The 15632-nt window shown below is 38.5% G+C and overlaps 1 protein-coding gene across 18 annotated transcripts in view; it reads left to right on the top strand.

Annotated features, from left to right (window-relative positions):
- The window catches only part of LOC126291985 (rhoGEF domain-containing protein gxcI-like), a 349921-nt gene that overhangs the window by 295613 nt on the left and 38676 nt on the right, over positions 1-15632 (top strand). For 16 of the 18 annotated variants that reach the window (XM_049985756.1, XM_049985744.1, XM_049985754.1 and 13 more), the window contains 2 exons: positions 8823-9109; positions 13457-13669. In XM_049985756.1, coding sequence (XP_049841713.1) covers positions 8823-9109; positions 13457-13669 — 500 coding nt within the window. Of the gene's footprint in view, positions 1-8819; positions 9110-13456; positions 13670-15632 lie in introns of all 18 variants that reach the window. The other 2 variants (XM_049985758.1, XM_049985760.1) reach the window with 1 other exon arrangement.

Genomic DNA, 15632 nt, shown 5'->3' with positions numbered 1-15632 from the left:
ACCTTTGTTTATAGTCAGAGGAACACCGTTAGCAGCCAGTGGTGCAGATATGAGCTGTTCCAACTACAAGTAAGACTTTCCAGGGTTGCAGTTAATTGTAACACCCTGTTTGTGGACAGTAATGATGATCTGCTTTGAACTACCGTACTCAATGAATTTCTCACAGGCTGACATACCCATCACCTGGTTTTGTCAGTGAGGTGTCTGAATATGAATGTATAGAGCAGCTCTTAGATGTACTGAGTGTAGCTCAAATGCAGCTCATCAGTGGCTGTCAAGGACTCTGCCTTGATTTCCTTACAGCTCTTTCTCTGTGATGGAATCCTCTGCCATTAGTGCTCCTGAACCACCTTGCAGAGAGCACACCACTTACTGTTGTTTACTGAAACCAGACTACTGTCAGAGGAGGCAAATGTTTTTAAAGGGAGGCAGTAGATGAGAAAGAATGAGACAGGGATGTATCTTGTTATGTTGTTCAATCAATGGGAAATTTGAGGACGTGATTAAAGTTCAGTGAGAGAAACAAAAACTTTGAGGTTTAGTTGATGACATTGTAATTCTGTCAGAGACAGCAAAGGACTTAGAAGAACATTGAATAAAATGGATAGTGTCATTAAAAACAGTTAATAATATGAACATCCAAAAAAGTAAAATGATGGTGGCGAAGTGTAGTGTAGTTTAATTAAATTGGACAGTTTTGAGGGAATTAGATTAAGAAATGGAAAACTGAAGTTATTCCCCCTTTCTGTTTGGGCAATAAAGTAACTGACTGTGGCAGAAAGAGAGAGCATATGTATAATAAAACACACACAGAATTTCTAGCTTTAGCAACTGACAGTTGCTTCTTCAGGAAAGAAGGAAGGAGAGGGAAAGATGAAAGGATGTGGGTTTTAAGGGAGAGGGTAAGGAGTCATTCCAATCCCGGGAGCGGAAAGACTTACCTTAGGGGGAAAAAAGGATAGGTATATACACGTGCGCCCGCCCGCACACACACACACACACACACACACACACACACACACACACACACACACACCTGTGTGTGTGTGTGTGTGTGTGTGTGTGTGTGTGTGTGTGTGTGTGTGCACGCGAGTATATACCTATACTTTTTTCCCCCTAAGGTAAGTCTTTCCGCTCCCGGGATTGGAATGACTCCTTACCCTCTCCCTTAAAACCCACATCCTTTCGTCTTTCCCTCTCCTTCCCTCTTTCCTGAAGAAGCAACCGTTGGTTGCGAAAGCTAGAAATTTTGTGTGTGTGTGTGTGTGTGTGTGTGTGTGTGTGTGTGTGTGTGTGTGTGTGTTATTTTATTGTGCCTGTCTACCGGTGCTTTATATATAGCACAAAAAGCATTTCTGGAGAAAGAGCTACATGTTAACATCCAGTGTAAATGTTAAATCACTGCTGAAGTTTTTTGTCTAATGTGTAGCCTTGCACTGAAGTGAAACGAGGCCATTAAACAATACATGCAAGAACAGAATAGAACTTTTTCGGATGTGGTGCTGCATAAGAATGCTGAAAATTATATGGGTAGACAAAATAACTAATGAAGAGGTACTGAAGTGGAGTGGCAAGAAAAGAAATTTGATACAATTTGACTCAAAGAAGGGGTAGATTGGTGCCATATACTGGGGCATTAGAAAATAGTTAATTTGCTAAATCATTATTTTTTGGGGGGGGAGGGGGGCAAGAGAGAGGCTTGGTTAATATTGCAAGCAAGTTCAAGTGGGTATAAGGTGCAGTACCTACTAGACATAAACAAAGTTGCACAATATGTACTAGCGTGGAGAGCTGTATAAGATCAGTCTATCAACTGGAGACTAAAACAGCAGCAGCAGTTCTTTTTTCAATGATTCATATCTTTAATACCAGAACACCCCTAATTATATGTTTTTAAACCTATTGCATGCAGTACTTCACATGGTTAAGTCGTAATCATGTAGACATCATAAAAATTTGGACACTATTTTAGCTCAGTACTAATTTACATGGAAGAGCCAAAGAAACTGGTACACCTGCCTTATGTCATATAGAGCCCCTGCAAGCACTCAGAAGTGCCTTAACATGATGTGGCATAGACTCGACTAATGTCTGAAGTAGTGCTGGAGGGAATTGGCACCAGGGCTGTCCATAAATCCAGAAGAGTACGAGTGGTCGGAGATCTCTTTTGAACAGCATGTTGCAATGCTTCCCAGATACACTCAGTAATGTTCATGTCTGGGGAGTTTGGTGTCCAGTGGAAGTGTTTAAACTCAGAATAGTGTTCCTGGAGCCACTCTGTAGCATTTCTGTATGTGTGGGGTGTTGTATTTAGACAGGATGCTTACGTGCCATCTGTCCGAGACGTGTCTAGACGTATCGGGGTCCTGTATCACTCCAACTGCACACACCCAACACCATTACAGAGCCTCCACCAGCTTGAACAGTCCCCTGCTGATATGCAGGGTTCATGGGTTCATGTTGACAGGCACAGGTGAGGCATAAAGCCTTGTCACACAGTCATCAAGGGTACGTTAGTGGAGCTTCAACCCTGAAAACTCATATTGATGATGTTTTGTTGAATGGTTGACACGCTGACACTTGTTGATGGCCCAGCATTGAAATCCGCATAGATTTGCAGAAGGGTTGCATTTGTGTCATGTTGAACGATTGTCTTCAGTCATTGTTGGTCCCATTCTTGCGATGATATTGGAGATTTGCTGTTTTACCAGATTCTTGATATTCACAGTACACTCGTGAAATGGTCGTATGGGCAAATCCCCATTTCATCACTACCTCGGAGATGTTGTGTTCCATAGCTCGAGTGCCGACTTTACATCTAAACTCACTCATATCTTGATAACCTGCCATTGTAGCAACAATAACCGATTTAACAATTGCACCGACACTTGGCTTGTATGCGCTGCATTGGAATATGCCTGCCTATACCAGTTTCTTTGGCAATTCAATGTATTACCAACATTGTCTAAAACATACTGATAGCTACCCCATCAAAAGTGTGTCCTGTGTCTAATTTATTTTTTTCACTGTAAGTGATAGCAGAGGAAGTGTAGGAAAAGGGAAGTTAATAGCTGGGTGGAAGAGAGAATGGCCATATAGTGTGATGAGAATTACAGAGATTTGGGTAGTTTCATAAAACATCTGAAAGGGGACAGAAAAAGCAAGAAATGTTTCTTGTAAGCCCCTTTGAGCTGGACAAAATCAAAGATACAAGAAACAGTAGTTAGGATGAATGAAGTAAGAAGTGTTGTCATCAAAGCAGATGCTGTGCTTATACAAAGGATGGTAGTCCAGAATGACTATTGTCATTCAGGAAGGAAGAGGAGATACCAAAATATTGGATTCAGATTATATTTATTTAGTGTCATAATGAGGAAAGTTATCATAAACTATGTAGTTGTTGAGATAGTAGACTTACAGCCCATGGGGTGATCTTGACAGGGAGAGTAACTGCATACAGATCAATAATTAGTGTATAACCATAGCAACTACAGCCAGTCCCCTGGTTTCATGAGGAGATATGAAATACAAGCACTGTAGAAAATGAAGAAATTTGATGCTGATACGGAGGACAGGAAAGCACGTGGTTGTCAAAAGGAGGACATGTTATTTTAGAATACGTTTCAACTTGATGCCTGCCAACATTATTAAGTAGCAGTATTGCAATACTATGTGAACTCTTTCAAATCTCAGAATATTCCAAATGGTTAAACAGAGTGGCCAACTTGGTACACTTTATTCATTGCTGTGATCGACTGGACAGTGAAACCTGTTAGACAGCTCAACAACTACAAACAAGTGTTCCAGGAGCTCGACTTTATGAATGACAGGTCTAATATTGGGCTACGTGGAATGTGATAGCTGACAGAAATTGACATATGAAGCTAATTAATCAGGTATAAAATTAAATGTAACACAGGCAACATTCCCACCCTCCAGTGCAAGGGAGGGGTGGGGGAGGGCTAATAGGGCATGAGAAAATTCCAAATTTTAAATCTCTAGGTAATAATAAGTAGCTACAAGAACATTTCTGAGAATTTTTTGTCAACCCCCCACATGTAGTTTGTAAACTTAATGGTTAGGTTCTCAGCAAGTCTACTTACATGAATATTACAGTCTATCTATCCTGCCTTGAAGAACATTAGGGTATGTGGAACAAATATGTAAAGAATATATTGCGACATTCACTATAAACTGTTGGTATTTGTGCGGCATGTTAACTATTAGCAAAATATTAATAACATTATTAGTTCCAATATTTGAAAAAAATAGCCAATGTTCTTCTATATTTATTCTTACACTTAACAGTAGAGGTCTTCCCTTATGGATAGAAAAGCTCCTACTTTCAAACACGTTATTTCTTTTGCAATTACATTTCTAAAACAACTGTTTAGTGTGAACTGCTACCAGAGTAATACTAGCAGACATGTTTAGATTGATGTAAATGAAAATAACAATTTGTGAGTTATCCCACAATGTACAATCCAGCAGAGGTTGCTAACTGTGATTCCCAACTATAGAATCCAGAGATTCGGGTACTTACAATGATGCTGATTTAACAAATGTGTCTTAACGCTTATTATGATGAGACTAGTGTTTTGTATATGGTGACGAGCTGTTGCTGATATCTGTGCAACAGTATTATGTTTTCTTTTGAATTTAGAACAAGTCTATGAACATTGTTTTGTCATGTACTGCAGTTGCATATTTACCATTTCGTCTGAAATTTGTTCTTATTGTTGGTCATAGCAGCTATGAACACTGTAGAAAACATTAAAATTAGCCTACATTACATTCAGTAGTAACATTTCAGGCCATTCATATTTCTGATTGTAGTAGCATAGTTATTTTAATCAAATTAGCCACATTAGTCTCAGAAATTCTGACTTAACTTGAATTAAAATATGCAAAATTTGCTGCTATCCTTGTTTTTGTGGTGATATAGGAAAAGATGTGTAGAAATATCAAGTATGGTCACAGTAATTTCAGCTACAGTCTGTAGAAATATTCTGAAAAATAAGTAGTGGAATGAAGTTAAAATAGAAAATAATAAATACAGGATATTTTACAGTAGCATGTATTGTTTACACACAAAAGTCATATCCTCACAGAATAAGTACATGTGAAAGACTTACAATTAAAATTAATACCAAAGTCTTCTGTAGTCAAAATCAAAACCTCAATTTTCAAAGGCAGTTATGGCAGTAGTATCTATTAACATTGAAAGCATATGTACATGAAGGAAATTGTACTATCAAACATTTATGTGAGATGAACTATGACTATCTATCAGAGCTCCAAAGAAAGAGATAATTTGGGGGACCAAAATAAATGGTCTGCAGTAGTCACTTGTAGGCCAAATGTGCAGTATTAACTGAACTGGGACTTAACTTCATATCAAGACGTTTGATATGTGATGAAATTGAAAATATGGTCAATGAGTGTAAGCCTGTTTTCAAGTAGGAGGTAGTGGCCCCTAGACTCTTAGTAATTAGAACGAGCAGGCTGAAGATACATCTAGAGCAAGGACACTGTGCGGGATTGAACGTCCACTACATTTAAGTCTGTTGGACCAAATAGAAATGAGCAAGAGATACTTACTGATGGATGTAATAACGTTGGTATGAAATTATAATCGTTTGTTTGAGGTGTTGAGTCAGATGTAAGTAAAATTTTATTCTTTACATGCTTATTATTTCTTGATGTAACAACCAGAAAAAATTTATGTATTCATTTGAAAAACTTTGGTCACAATCTAGAAATACATGTTAGTGACCTCTGTAGTGTTTGTAGCTTGATGTCCATGTGCTCTCCTTTGTCTTATTTTTGTTTTATGAAAGCAGTCAGCTGTTTCAATATTTTAATATACACCCCCCCCCCCTTCCATTCTTCTTGATATGTTCATATATCATTCTCCAGTTGTCTCTGCAGGACAGTGGCTTAAAAACAGATTTTACTTCATAACTTGTTGCAGTGTAATACAGTATTTATATACTGTTTGTTTCAAGTTTAGGTTCCTCATCATTGGGTACGTGTCTTTTACATCTCATCATTTGATGTGTTTGTTTTACTTACTCTTATTTTGAAATTGTAATTGTCAAGGGAGGGGACAATAAACAAATACACCGGTAACATTGCTCCAACACACTAAAACGCATCATGATGTAATTTGTTTAAAATAACTTTGTGATAACAGTAATGGAAACTCCTGAATGGAATAAAATAAAGGAAAGGCAACCAATAAATCCATAACTGACTGATGTCTAGCACATAGAAATACACAACAGTAAACAGTGTGTTTACTAGCTTTCGAGCTCTTACCCTTTCTCTAGTAGAAGTACACACATTCACACACAGACATGCAAATGGACACCGCTAAGCTGTGATGTGTGTGTCAGCAAGTAGAGTGGCAGGTGCCAGCCAATGGCAGTTCTTTTTTCTAGCACAATACTTTCACTGTGTTGCTCGATTTGGTTACCTCAGAAACAGATTCATTTTCCACTTTTCCCATCATCTTCAGTGTCATTCCAGAGCACATCATCTTCACTGCTATCCAGAATATTTGAAATACATTTCTTGAATGAAACGCAGTGTGTAATAATGTGGGGTGCAGCACGCTTAATTTTTCCTGTTGGAATCAGTTCACAGTTTGGTTTGCGAAACTATTTTTCTTACTGTTCCTGAGCATGACCTTTGAAAGGCTTATTTATACTAATTTCCAGTGGTTGAAACACGGAAACCATTGCTCCAGGGATAACAGCAAGGTCACTGGCTAGGTTTGTATCTTTTGCGGTGTCTGTGAGATGACAACAAAGATGCACTGATAAAAAACATTGATGGTAGCGTGGAAAGCCCACCAGGATGAAATTTGCATATGTTCTGGAGCCAGTCAAGCATTAAAATTTCAGTCACCCATCACTTCTCTTCATTTTGAACTATTATATAATCGGGGAACAGCTTTTTATCTTTAGGTGTCTTGAGGGTTGTTTCCTGCTTGAAGAGTAAGAAAGGGGGAAATTTGCATCCATCTGCTGTGATTTTCCAGAATTATAGTCAGCACTGTTTTTACACCCTGATGTTTTGATGGTAACTTCTCTTGTCACCATCTCATCAGTCATGCAATTATGTTGCATACCAAATCAAATTGGCATCTCATCAGCATTACCTATTTGGCCCATTGAAAAATTCTTCTCTTTCTGAAGTTTGATGACATACAGTTGAAATTCTTGAACTTTTTATTCAGAATCCTGTGTAAACTTTCGTCATAACTGTTTTACCACATTTTAAAGATAAGCCTAACCATATTATAAAGTGAACAACCCATCCACAGATAGCCATGGTATATTTAGAACACCAGCCACCTCCTTTGCTTTGTTTGTCATGGTGTCACTAGTCACAGAATGCTCATTCTTCTTCCTTTCATGTATGAATTCCAAAACTTTTCTTTCAGTGTCAGGATATCTTCTCCTGTGGAGGTTCAGTGACTATCTTTCTAATAGCTGTAGTAACAAATAATGCCAAAGTCTGTTTCTTTCATAAATGAACATTACTCTCAGATATATTGAACTCTTGTCCCACCATCTTATTACCATATTTTTCAGCATAAAGAATTACTTTACACTTGAAGATAGCATCATATACCGTTTTTTTTTTTTTTTTCTGTTTGCCTTCCATTTCATGACAACCTAATGCAAACATACTACACATTAATTGACCAACAATAATGTAGCAAAGTTCAGAATTAAAGCAATGAATTTTAACATAAGGAACAATACTTAAATTTGATTGATATTGTTGGGGAACAATGGATTCCAGTTTGTACATGAATGTAATGCACCATTGAATCTTATGTGCATTCCAATTTTGAATCCTGCACATAGTAAAAAAGTGCACCCTAGATTTGCATAATAATAAATTACAGCATACACAGATGTGTTTAAGCAGTCATTCTTCCCATGCTCCAAATGTAAATGTAACAGGAAGAAACCCAATATGTGGTACAACGGGAAGTACCCTCTTCCATACACTCCAGAGTGGTTAACATTGTAACATGTTAATTCCATTTTGTTCTGTTTTCATGGATTTTGTTTCCCAATTTATATATGTTCACTTCATTCCTAATGTCATCATTTTCAGTTCGCTCTAATGTAGTATGTCATTTTATTACTTTGAAGAATCTCATTTCTGCAGCCTGAATTCTCCTCTCTTGTTTATGTCTGACCCATAACTTACTTCTGTACAAAGAAGTAGGAGTAGAATTTTAATTCTCTATCTTTCCATGTTTTTGTTTATGGGCACCAGTTGATTGTTCCCCATGTATTTCAGAATTCTGCTTGTTTGATCTCTCTGGCTCTGTCACATTCATACATCATATTCTATATAATTCAAGTACTTCACTTGCAGTAATGTTTCATTCTCAAAAGCAGTTTTTGATCTTTTGGTGACTTCTTCCTTATAAGCTACGTTTTTTAAAATTATTATTTACCTTATTATATTTCAAGGTTGGATTCTTTACATATTCTGCTCAACAAATAAATTCCGTTTCATAGATCATCTGCTTTGGGGAAAAGTGTGGCACTGTCTGCACAATAAAAGTTAAAATAATTTGTTGGCTATACTGGAATTTTTGCTGTTTGAAAATGTCTACTGACCAGTTCACCTGTATATTTGTGAATTTATCAAATATCTGACTGATATTTTCCTTTTTATACAGTGACATACTGCTTTGTAGCTTTACAGAGAAGTAGCGAGGAGCGGCTAGGCTTACAGATGCATGCACAGTGGTGCTTAAAGGCCGTGACACGTGTTGGGATGCCCAGCAGGAATGAACCTGCGTACGGCGAGCAATGCCGGGGCGCAGGGCTCCCCGACGAGCGACTACGTGGACGAGGGCAGCTGCTGCTCGACCGGAGAGCCCCCTGCCAGCGACTCGAGCGGCTGCTCCTCCAGTGGGCGCTCGCCTGCCAGTCCCGGCTCCGCCATTGCCGTAGCTGCCACCGCCACTGCCACGGGCACCACCCCCGGCACCACGCCCGTAACGGGTGCAGCCGCTGTCGCTGTGATGGCTGCCCGCGGCAAGCATCCGCAGCATGTCCCCTATGACCCTCTGGTAAGTGTTGGCTTAGTTTTGTAATCTTTCACCCTTATCGTTTATACGTGTAATTGGCGGGAGGGTGGAAAATAAAGCAGCAGAATTACAAGACTGGTTTGATAAACTTGGAGGGGAAAAAAATGTTCCATAAACAGCTCACTTTACCTCTAGCCATAGTCTATTTTGAGGAAAATATACTTGGTCCATCAATTATCCAGCTTTTTCTTCACGTCAGAAAAATTGGTTCTGTCAAAATGCAAAATACTCATTGATTGCAACCATCACTTCCTCATTTGATGAAAATTTCTTCCCAGCAAACCAAAGTTTCAAGTTATGAAATGTGAGGAAGTACCTCGAGGCTAAGTCTGGTGAATAGGGTGGCTGAGGAGCCAATTCAAAGCGCAATTCATGCACTTTCACCAAAATTATCAGTGATGTGTGGGGTGGTGCGTTGTGTTGGTGGAAGGGGGATGTGTGTGTGTGGGGGGGGGGGGGGGGCGGCAGAGGGGGGGGTCACCACCTTACGAGCTAACAAAATGCCTTCTTTGGTGCACTTTAACCAGCTTTTGCCCATTGTTTTGACTACTGTTTTGAATCTAGTGTGTTATGGTGGATCCAGGTTTCATCAACAGTGACAAACTAGAGCAAAAAGTCTTGCAGTTTGCAATTAAATATCACCAAACATTGTTTTGAAATGTTGTGCCAGATGAGTTTTTCGTGAATTGTGGGCAATCTTGACACTCACCTCACACAGAGTTTCTTCTTAGCCAGTTCTCTGTGTGGGATATTATGCACACACTCATTAGATGTGCCTACAGTCTCAGCAATCTCATAAATTTTTATTCGGTGGCCTTGTATTACTATATCATGGATTTTATCTGTGGTTTCCTTTGTGGTGCCTTCAGTTGGGCAGCTGGAGTGCGCTTCAGTGCTTGTCTGACCATGTTTAAACTCTAATCCAAAAGTGAATGGTCTTCAATGATGGTACAGTGTGTGAATGTAACCTAATTCTGCTTTGATTTTGGTGGCAGTCAAAGCCTTCAAATACAAATGTTTAATAATGGCACAGAACTCGGTTATCTCGATTTTCAATTGAAATTGACACCCTGACCAATTCAGGCAGGTGTATGATGTTGAAATCTGTTACAAGATCCTCCGAGCTTACTACACGTGAGGGAGCAACAAAAACTTACCATTCTTTCATGGAAATTTATTAGGCTCATCAGACCACCCCTGTACAAATTTGAAAATTGCACAGATGAGTCTTCCATATGGAACACAATTTTACTCGGTCCACTGTGTGCTCTAAGGGTTGAATCATTTTCATTGGTTGAAGTACATTACATTTATTTCTGCATTTTTAAACACACATTAATTCTCACAAATTAAAGGTAAATATAACAGTACCTCATAAACTTGTCGCAAACCCAATAAAAGAGATAAGGTGCAAACTCATAGTGTCACAGTGTCTTGGCACATTCAGTTTCAATGCCACCACGCACCTGTGTTTTATTACAGAATTTGGTTCATCATATGGTTTCAGATCTGAAACTCCACTCTTTCTTATCATCTCCAATATTCAATAGACTTTATTTGTTCAATAACATAATTAACTTTCACCACCATGAACATGGCTGTCACATTTATTAGCTGTAACAGCAGTTGCAGTAAGTATAGAAATTGAGACCCTCACAATCTGTTGTCAGCTCTAAAACTTGTACATAACTATTTCAGTATCACATGTCCAATAAGTGAAATATATGTTACATTATGACAATACAGTACATTTACCTTTTCTATTTTCATTCATTATGTCATATGGCATCACTTTCTGTGTGCAAAAGTGTTTGTTGCACCTAGGTGTGTAATTAGGAGAATGTGTGGTGTCCATATTAGAAACTCTTGCTGACAGCTCTCCAAACAGTGAGGCATATTGACAACTGCCTTGCAGTACATTTATTTCCTTCTGGAATTTATTGTCAACAGTCGTTCACAATCTGGAAACGTTAAAACATACATAAATATAATTCTAGAAACATGTGGAAGGTATAGCGAATAGATCTGGTTTCCAAATTTCATATGAAAAGACAAAATTAATGACAAATATAAAAAATGCACTGAAACATGAAGAAATACAAATAGGTAAAACAGAATGAGTTAGCAAATTTAAATACCTTGGAGAAACTACTCACCAGAATGGCCTAGAAAAATTTGCAATAGATGTAAGAGTTAATAAAATGGAAGGAGCATATGGTTTTTTTCAAAAATTATCAACAACAAGTAATGTGTAAAATGGTGCAAACATTGGTGAGACCAGAATGTTCATGAACATGTTAATGTTTAAAAGTGAATTATAAGCTGGGGACAAAGTAAAGGTACTTGAAAGACAGAAGAAATGAACTGAAAGAAGTATCAACAAACAACAGGAAATAAAAGAAAGAAACTTTTTAAAGAATAAAATACTAAATTTAAAATACTTTTAATGCAGAAGAAATAAGCAATCTCTAATATGGACAGAAGAAAGGAAAATAAAGCATGGGGAGAAGATCAAGGAGCATTGGAAAAATAGGAAAAAGCAGAGGAACTACAGTGGTCCTAGTAGGTCAAGAAACAGGAAGGAGAAATGACTTGCACCGTCCGTCACTCAGCATAAGTGAGGCACAGAATGGAGGGATATTTTTAGTGCTAATAGATACTTCACATTACTGGGTAAGTGATCAAGACTAATACATGATAAAATAATTTCAGTTTGTGTTTGAAGTTAATGTCTTCCTGACAACTACTCCTGCTCGGTAGGATATGGTCTGTTCACACCAATGGGACCATCACCTATGTAACAACTGATGAACTGCAGGTGACAGCACTAACGGGGGGGGGGGGGGGGGGGGGGGAGGGGGTGTATATAAAGCTAGTGGAGAGGGATATGGAGAACAGAGCGGTCACTGCCGTATAGTGGAATCAGATACATTTATCTGACATCCAAAACGGTATGATCATTGACTTTAGGTCAAATGTGGAAGCTGTTACTGAAGCAGTTAAGTTTTTAAACTGTTTACATGTTGCTGTGGTTAAAAGTGTACCATGCACAGTAGAATGGTCGTATCCAAAATCATCACTGAGGCAACTGTGGTACACAAGAGGCTGTAGATGACAGGGGTGAATGACCAGTTGAGAACCTGTGGGGCCACCTTGATCTGGCTGTTCACACCCTGGATCTTGAACTGAGAAACCTAATGCTGGACATGGCACTGGAGTCAACATGGCTCCACATCCCTGTCAGTAACTTCCAGAACATCACTGACTCTTTTCTCGCAGATCCATGCTGCAGTGGTTATTTAGGCTTTTGACAGGTCGTCAGTCACATCAATGTGATTGGACAATGTAGGAAGTGAGACACTAAAAGTGATAGCTGAGTGCTGCTATTTGCACAGCAAAATAACTGGTGCTGTAGAAGTAAAGAAGGTATAAAATGCAGACTTGGATTGGCAAGTAAAACTGCTGGGAAAAAAAAAAAAAATGAAATGAGAGAGACCCACTAGTGGCAAAGAAACTGGTATAAGCATACATATTCAAATAAAGAGATATGTAAACAGGCAGAATACAGTGCTGTGGTGTACAATGCCTATATAAGACAACAAGTGTCTGGTGCAGTTGTTAGGTTGGTTACTGCTGCTACAATGACAGGTTGTCAAATTTAACTTAGTCTGAACAGGCTGGCCGAGCGGTTCTAGGCGCTACAGTCTGGAACCGTTCTAAGTTCTAGGGGACTGATGACCTCAGAAGTTAAGTCCCATAGTGCTCAGAGCCATTTGAGCCATTTTAGTCTGAATGTGGTGTTATAGTCGGTGCATGAGTGATGAGAGACAGCATCTCTGGGGTAGCGATGAAGTGGGTTTTTTCCCATACAAACATTTTGTGAGTGTACCGTGAATATCAGGAATCTGCACCCAGAAAAATATACTGTGACAATGGGAGCATTTGTGGTGAGTTAAAAGTTTGTTCCACCCTGGATTCAGAATATAGGTGTCTGCTTTTCTGTGGGTATCTGGGTGGTGTTCTATGAAGTTTGGTTATAGGAGGGAGGTACCAGCAAAAGTGACACTGTGAGGGCAGTACATGAGTCCTTTCCAGATAGCTCAGTCGTAAGAGCACTACCTGTGAAATGTGATGAAATGTGAGATTTCAGCGTAGAGACCCAGTTTGGTTCACGGTTTTAACATGCTGGGAAGTTTCAAGATGGTACAGACACCTCCGTGAAGTGAGTGAGTGACTGTGTGAACTTCAAAGTTATTTCAGTTTTTTGGTAGCATTAGTGTTTGTTTCCTAGGAGCTCCTACATGTATGCACTTATTATCCATTTTACAGGTTCACGTTAATTCCAAGCCCCCTTATTCCTTTTCCTGCCTCATCTTCATGGCAATAGAGGACTCTCCGGGCCACGCGCTACCGGTGAAGGAGATCTATGCTTGGATACTGGATCACTTCCCGTACTTCAAGAATGCACCCACTGGATGGAAGAATAGTGTGCGGCACAATCTCTCTCTCAACAAGTGCTTCCGGAAGGTCGAGAAGGCCCCAGTGAGTAACATAATGTATTTGTTCCTGGTTCAGCACTGATGTTTCACATTTACAGTATCTCTTTTGAGAGGTAGAAGACAGGTATTTTAAATAATGTAACTCTATGATATAGAATGCTCTATTGAAGTAATTACACAAATATGTGTAATATTTAATGACAAATGAAACAAGGCCACATCTCATCTAAGAAATAAGCAAACACTGGATGAGTGATGAACAGAATGTTGTTATTCTTATTTATTTGTTTCATATTGATGAGTGAAGAGCCACAACAGCTGTTAAATGATCATGGTACATTACGACCAGTTTTACCGTTTATAGCTTTTTATAGCATTTTCAGGTTAAAATGAAGGTAAGGTTCTTCAATTTTTCAGTTTCTTTTGGTTAGTCTGTTTTGCTATATCTGATCCCTCCAACATGTCTTTATTGGCTATTGTTCTATTGTTGTGTTTAAAGTTTCCTATTGTGGTTTTTACCTGATCTGTTTTTCTACAAGCGTGCCACTATATGCTACTGCTACACAAGTCTATTCCACATGCTCTCCCAATGTTGAGTTCATGTAATTATTTTCCAGTGTTATTAATTACCTTCATTTTAAGTCCACATTTTCAAACTTTGAATTTTAGATCCTATCAGTTCTGTTGGGTTTTGCTTGCTATTTGGGGTGGTCAACTGCATCGTTCTGCCAATTGTATTACCCACCTACCGTTCTTTCGATGAAATTTTTATTTTGATTTGACTAAGAATGATAGCTGTCCATTGCATCTCAGTCTGGATTTTATAGGAATTGATTGAGAGTACTGTTATTGTTATTTACTATATTATTTTTTAACTTTGGGTAAAGATAATACTGCTTGCTATATTTTTCCTATTTTTTTCTACTCAGATGTGTATGTGAGTTGTAAAACTCTCCGTCACAGACAGCTGTGGTTGCCCACAGTATAAAGTGTTCCTCCTTATTTTTTTTATCATACAGTTGACATTCCTTGTCACATTTTAATTTGTTTAAACAGATAATTGGTTTTTGCATCACTCCCATTTCCAGATTGTGCTTCAGAAACTTGGCTGAGGTTGAATTCTACAGTATACTTAAATAGAGGTGTTATTGTTCTCCTCCGAAGATCAAAGTGACATTATTTTGTGTTACTGTTTTTTCCTTGTCAATGAGTTTCAGGCACATGAGAGTTGTATGCTTTTAATCACTTGGCCTCTATGAAGGGATACATATAACTTTAAAAAACTGCCATTCTTTATGCCTCAAGTCTTCAGCCATTACTATTCACTGTAGATAGTCAGCAGAAAGGGCATATTTTTAAACCAGAGTCTAAGGAACACCCGACACATTTGTTCATACCCTGCAAGTCACCTTAACAGTGTGAGTTAGAAGGTATAGCATGTACTGGTTTCACTTCACATCCATTTCTCATGTTCAGTTTATGAACTGTGCACAGGAAGATTGACTGTTGGTGAGCCTCTATATCAACTTGAACTTAGATTTTTAGAGTGATAATATTGTGAGATGCAGATAGGAGGAAGTAGCGTATTTTGACTCTTCTTAGAATATACATTCTCAGTGTTGAACAATAAACCTCTCCATGATACACAGTGCCTCTCTCAGATAAGCTATTTGTGTATGAATTACATTTGCATAGTATTCTTCTAATAAAGCTGATGGACAGCTGCCTTCCTTAAATTAGCTTCGAGGTGTGATTTCGCCTTAAATCAATACACACAAGTGTCTCCAGGACCTAGAAATGTCACACTTCAGACTGTTCCCTATTATAATCACCAACAGTGCAAACAGTAATGACTCTTTCTGTCCATTCACATTAAGTATGTTACATGTGTCTGCATTAACGATCAACTGTCAGTTGTTGCACCAAGTGACAATACTCTGTGGGTCTTGCAGCATTAAACTTTTATTTTCCTGGAATTATAATTTCAGTAAATAATAACCCCTGTG

Source organism: Schistocerca gregaria, chromosome 9, assembly GCF_023897955.1.
Source record: "Schistocerca gregaria isolate iqSchGreg1 chromosome 9, iqSchGreg1.2, whole genome shotgun sequence".
Classification (NCBI taxonomy): Eukaryota; Metazoa; Arthropoda; class Insecta; order Orthoptera; family Acrididae; genus Schistocerca; species Schistocerca gregaria.
This window is presented reverse-complemented; position numbering and strand designations above follow the sequence as displayed.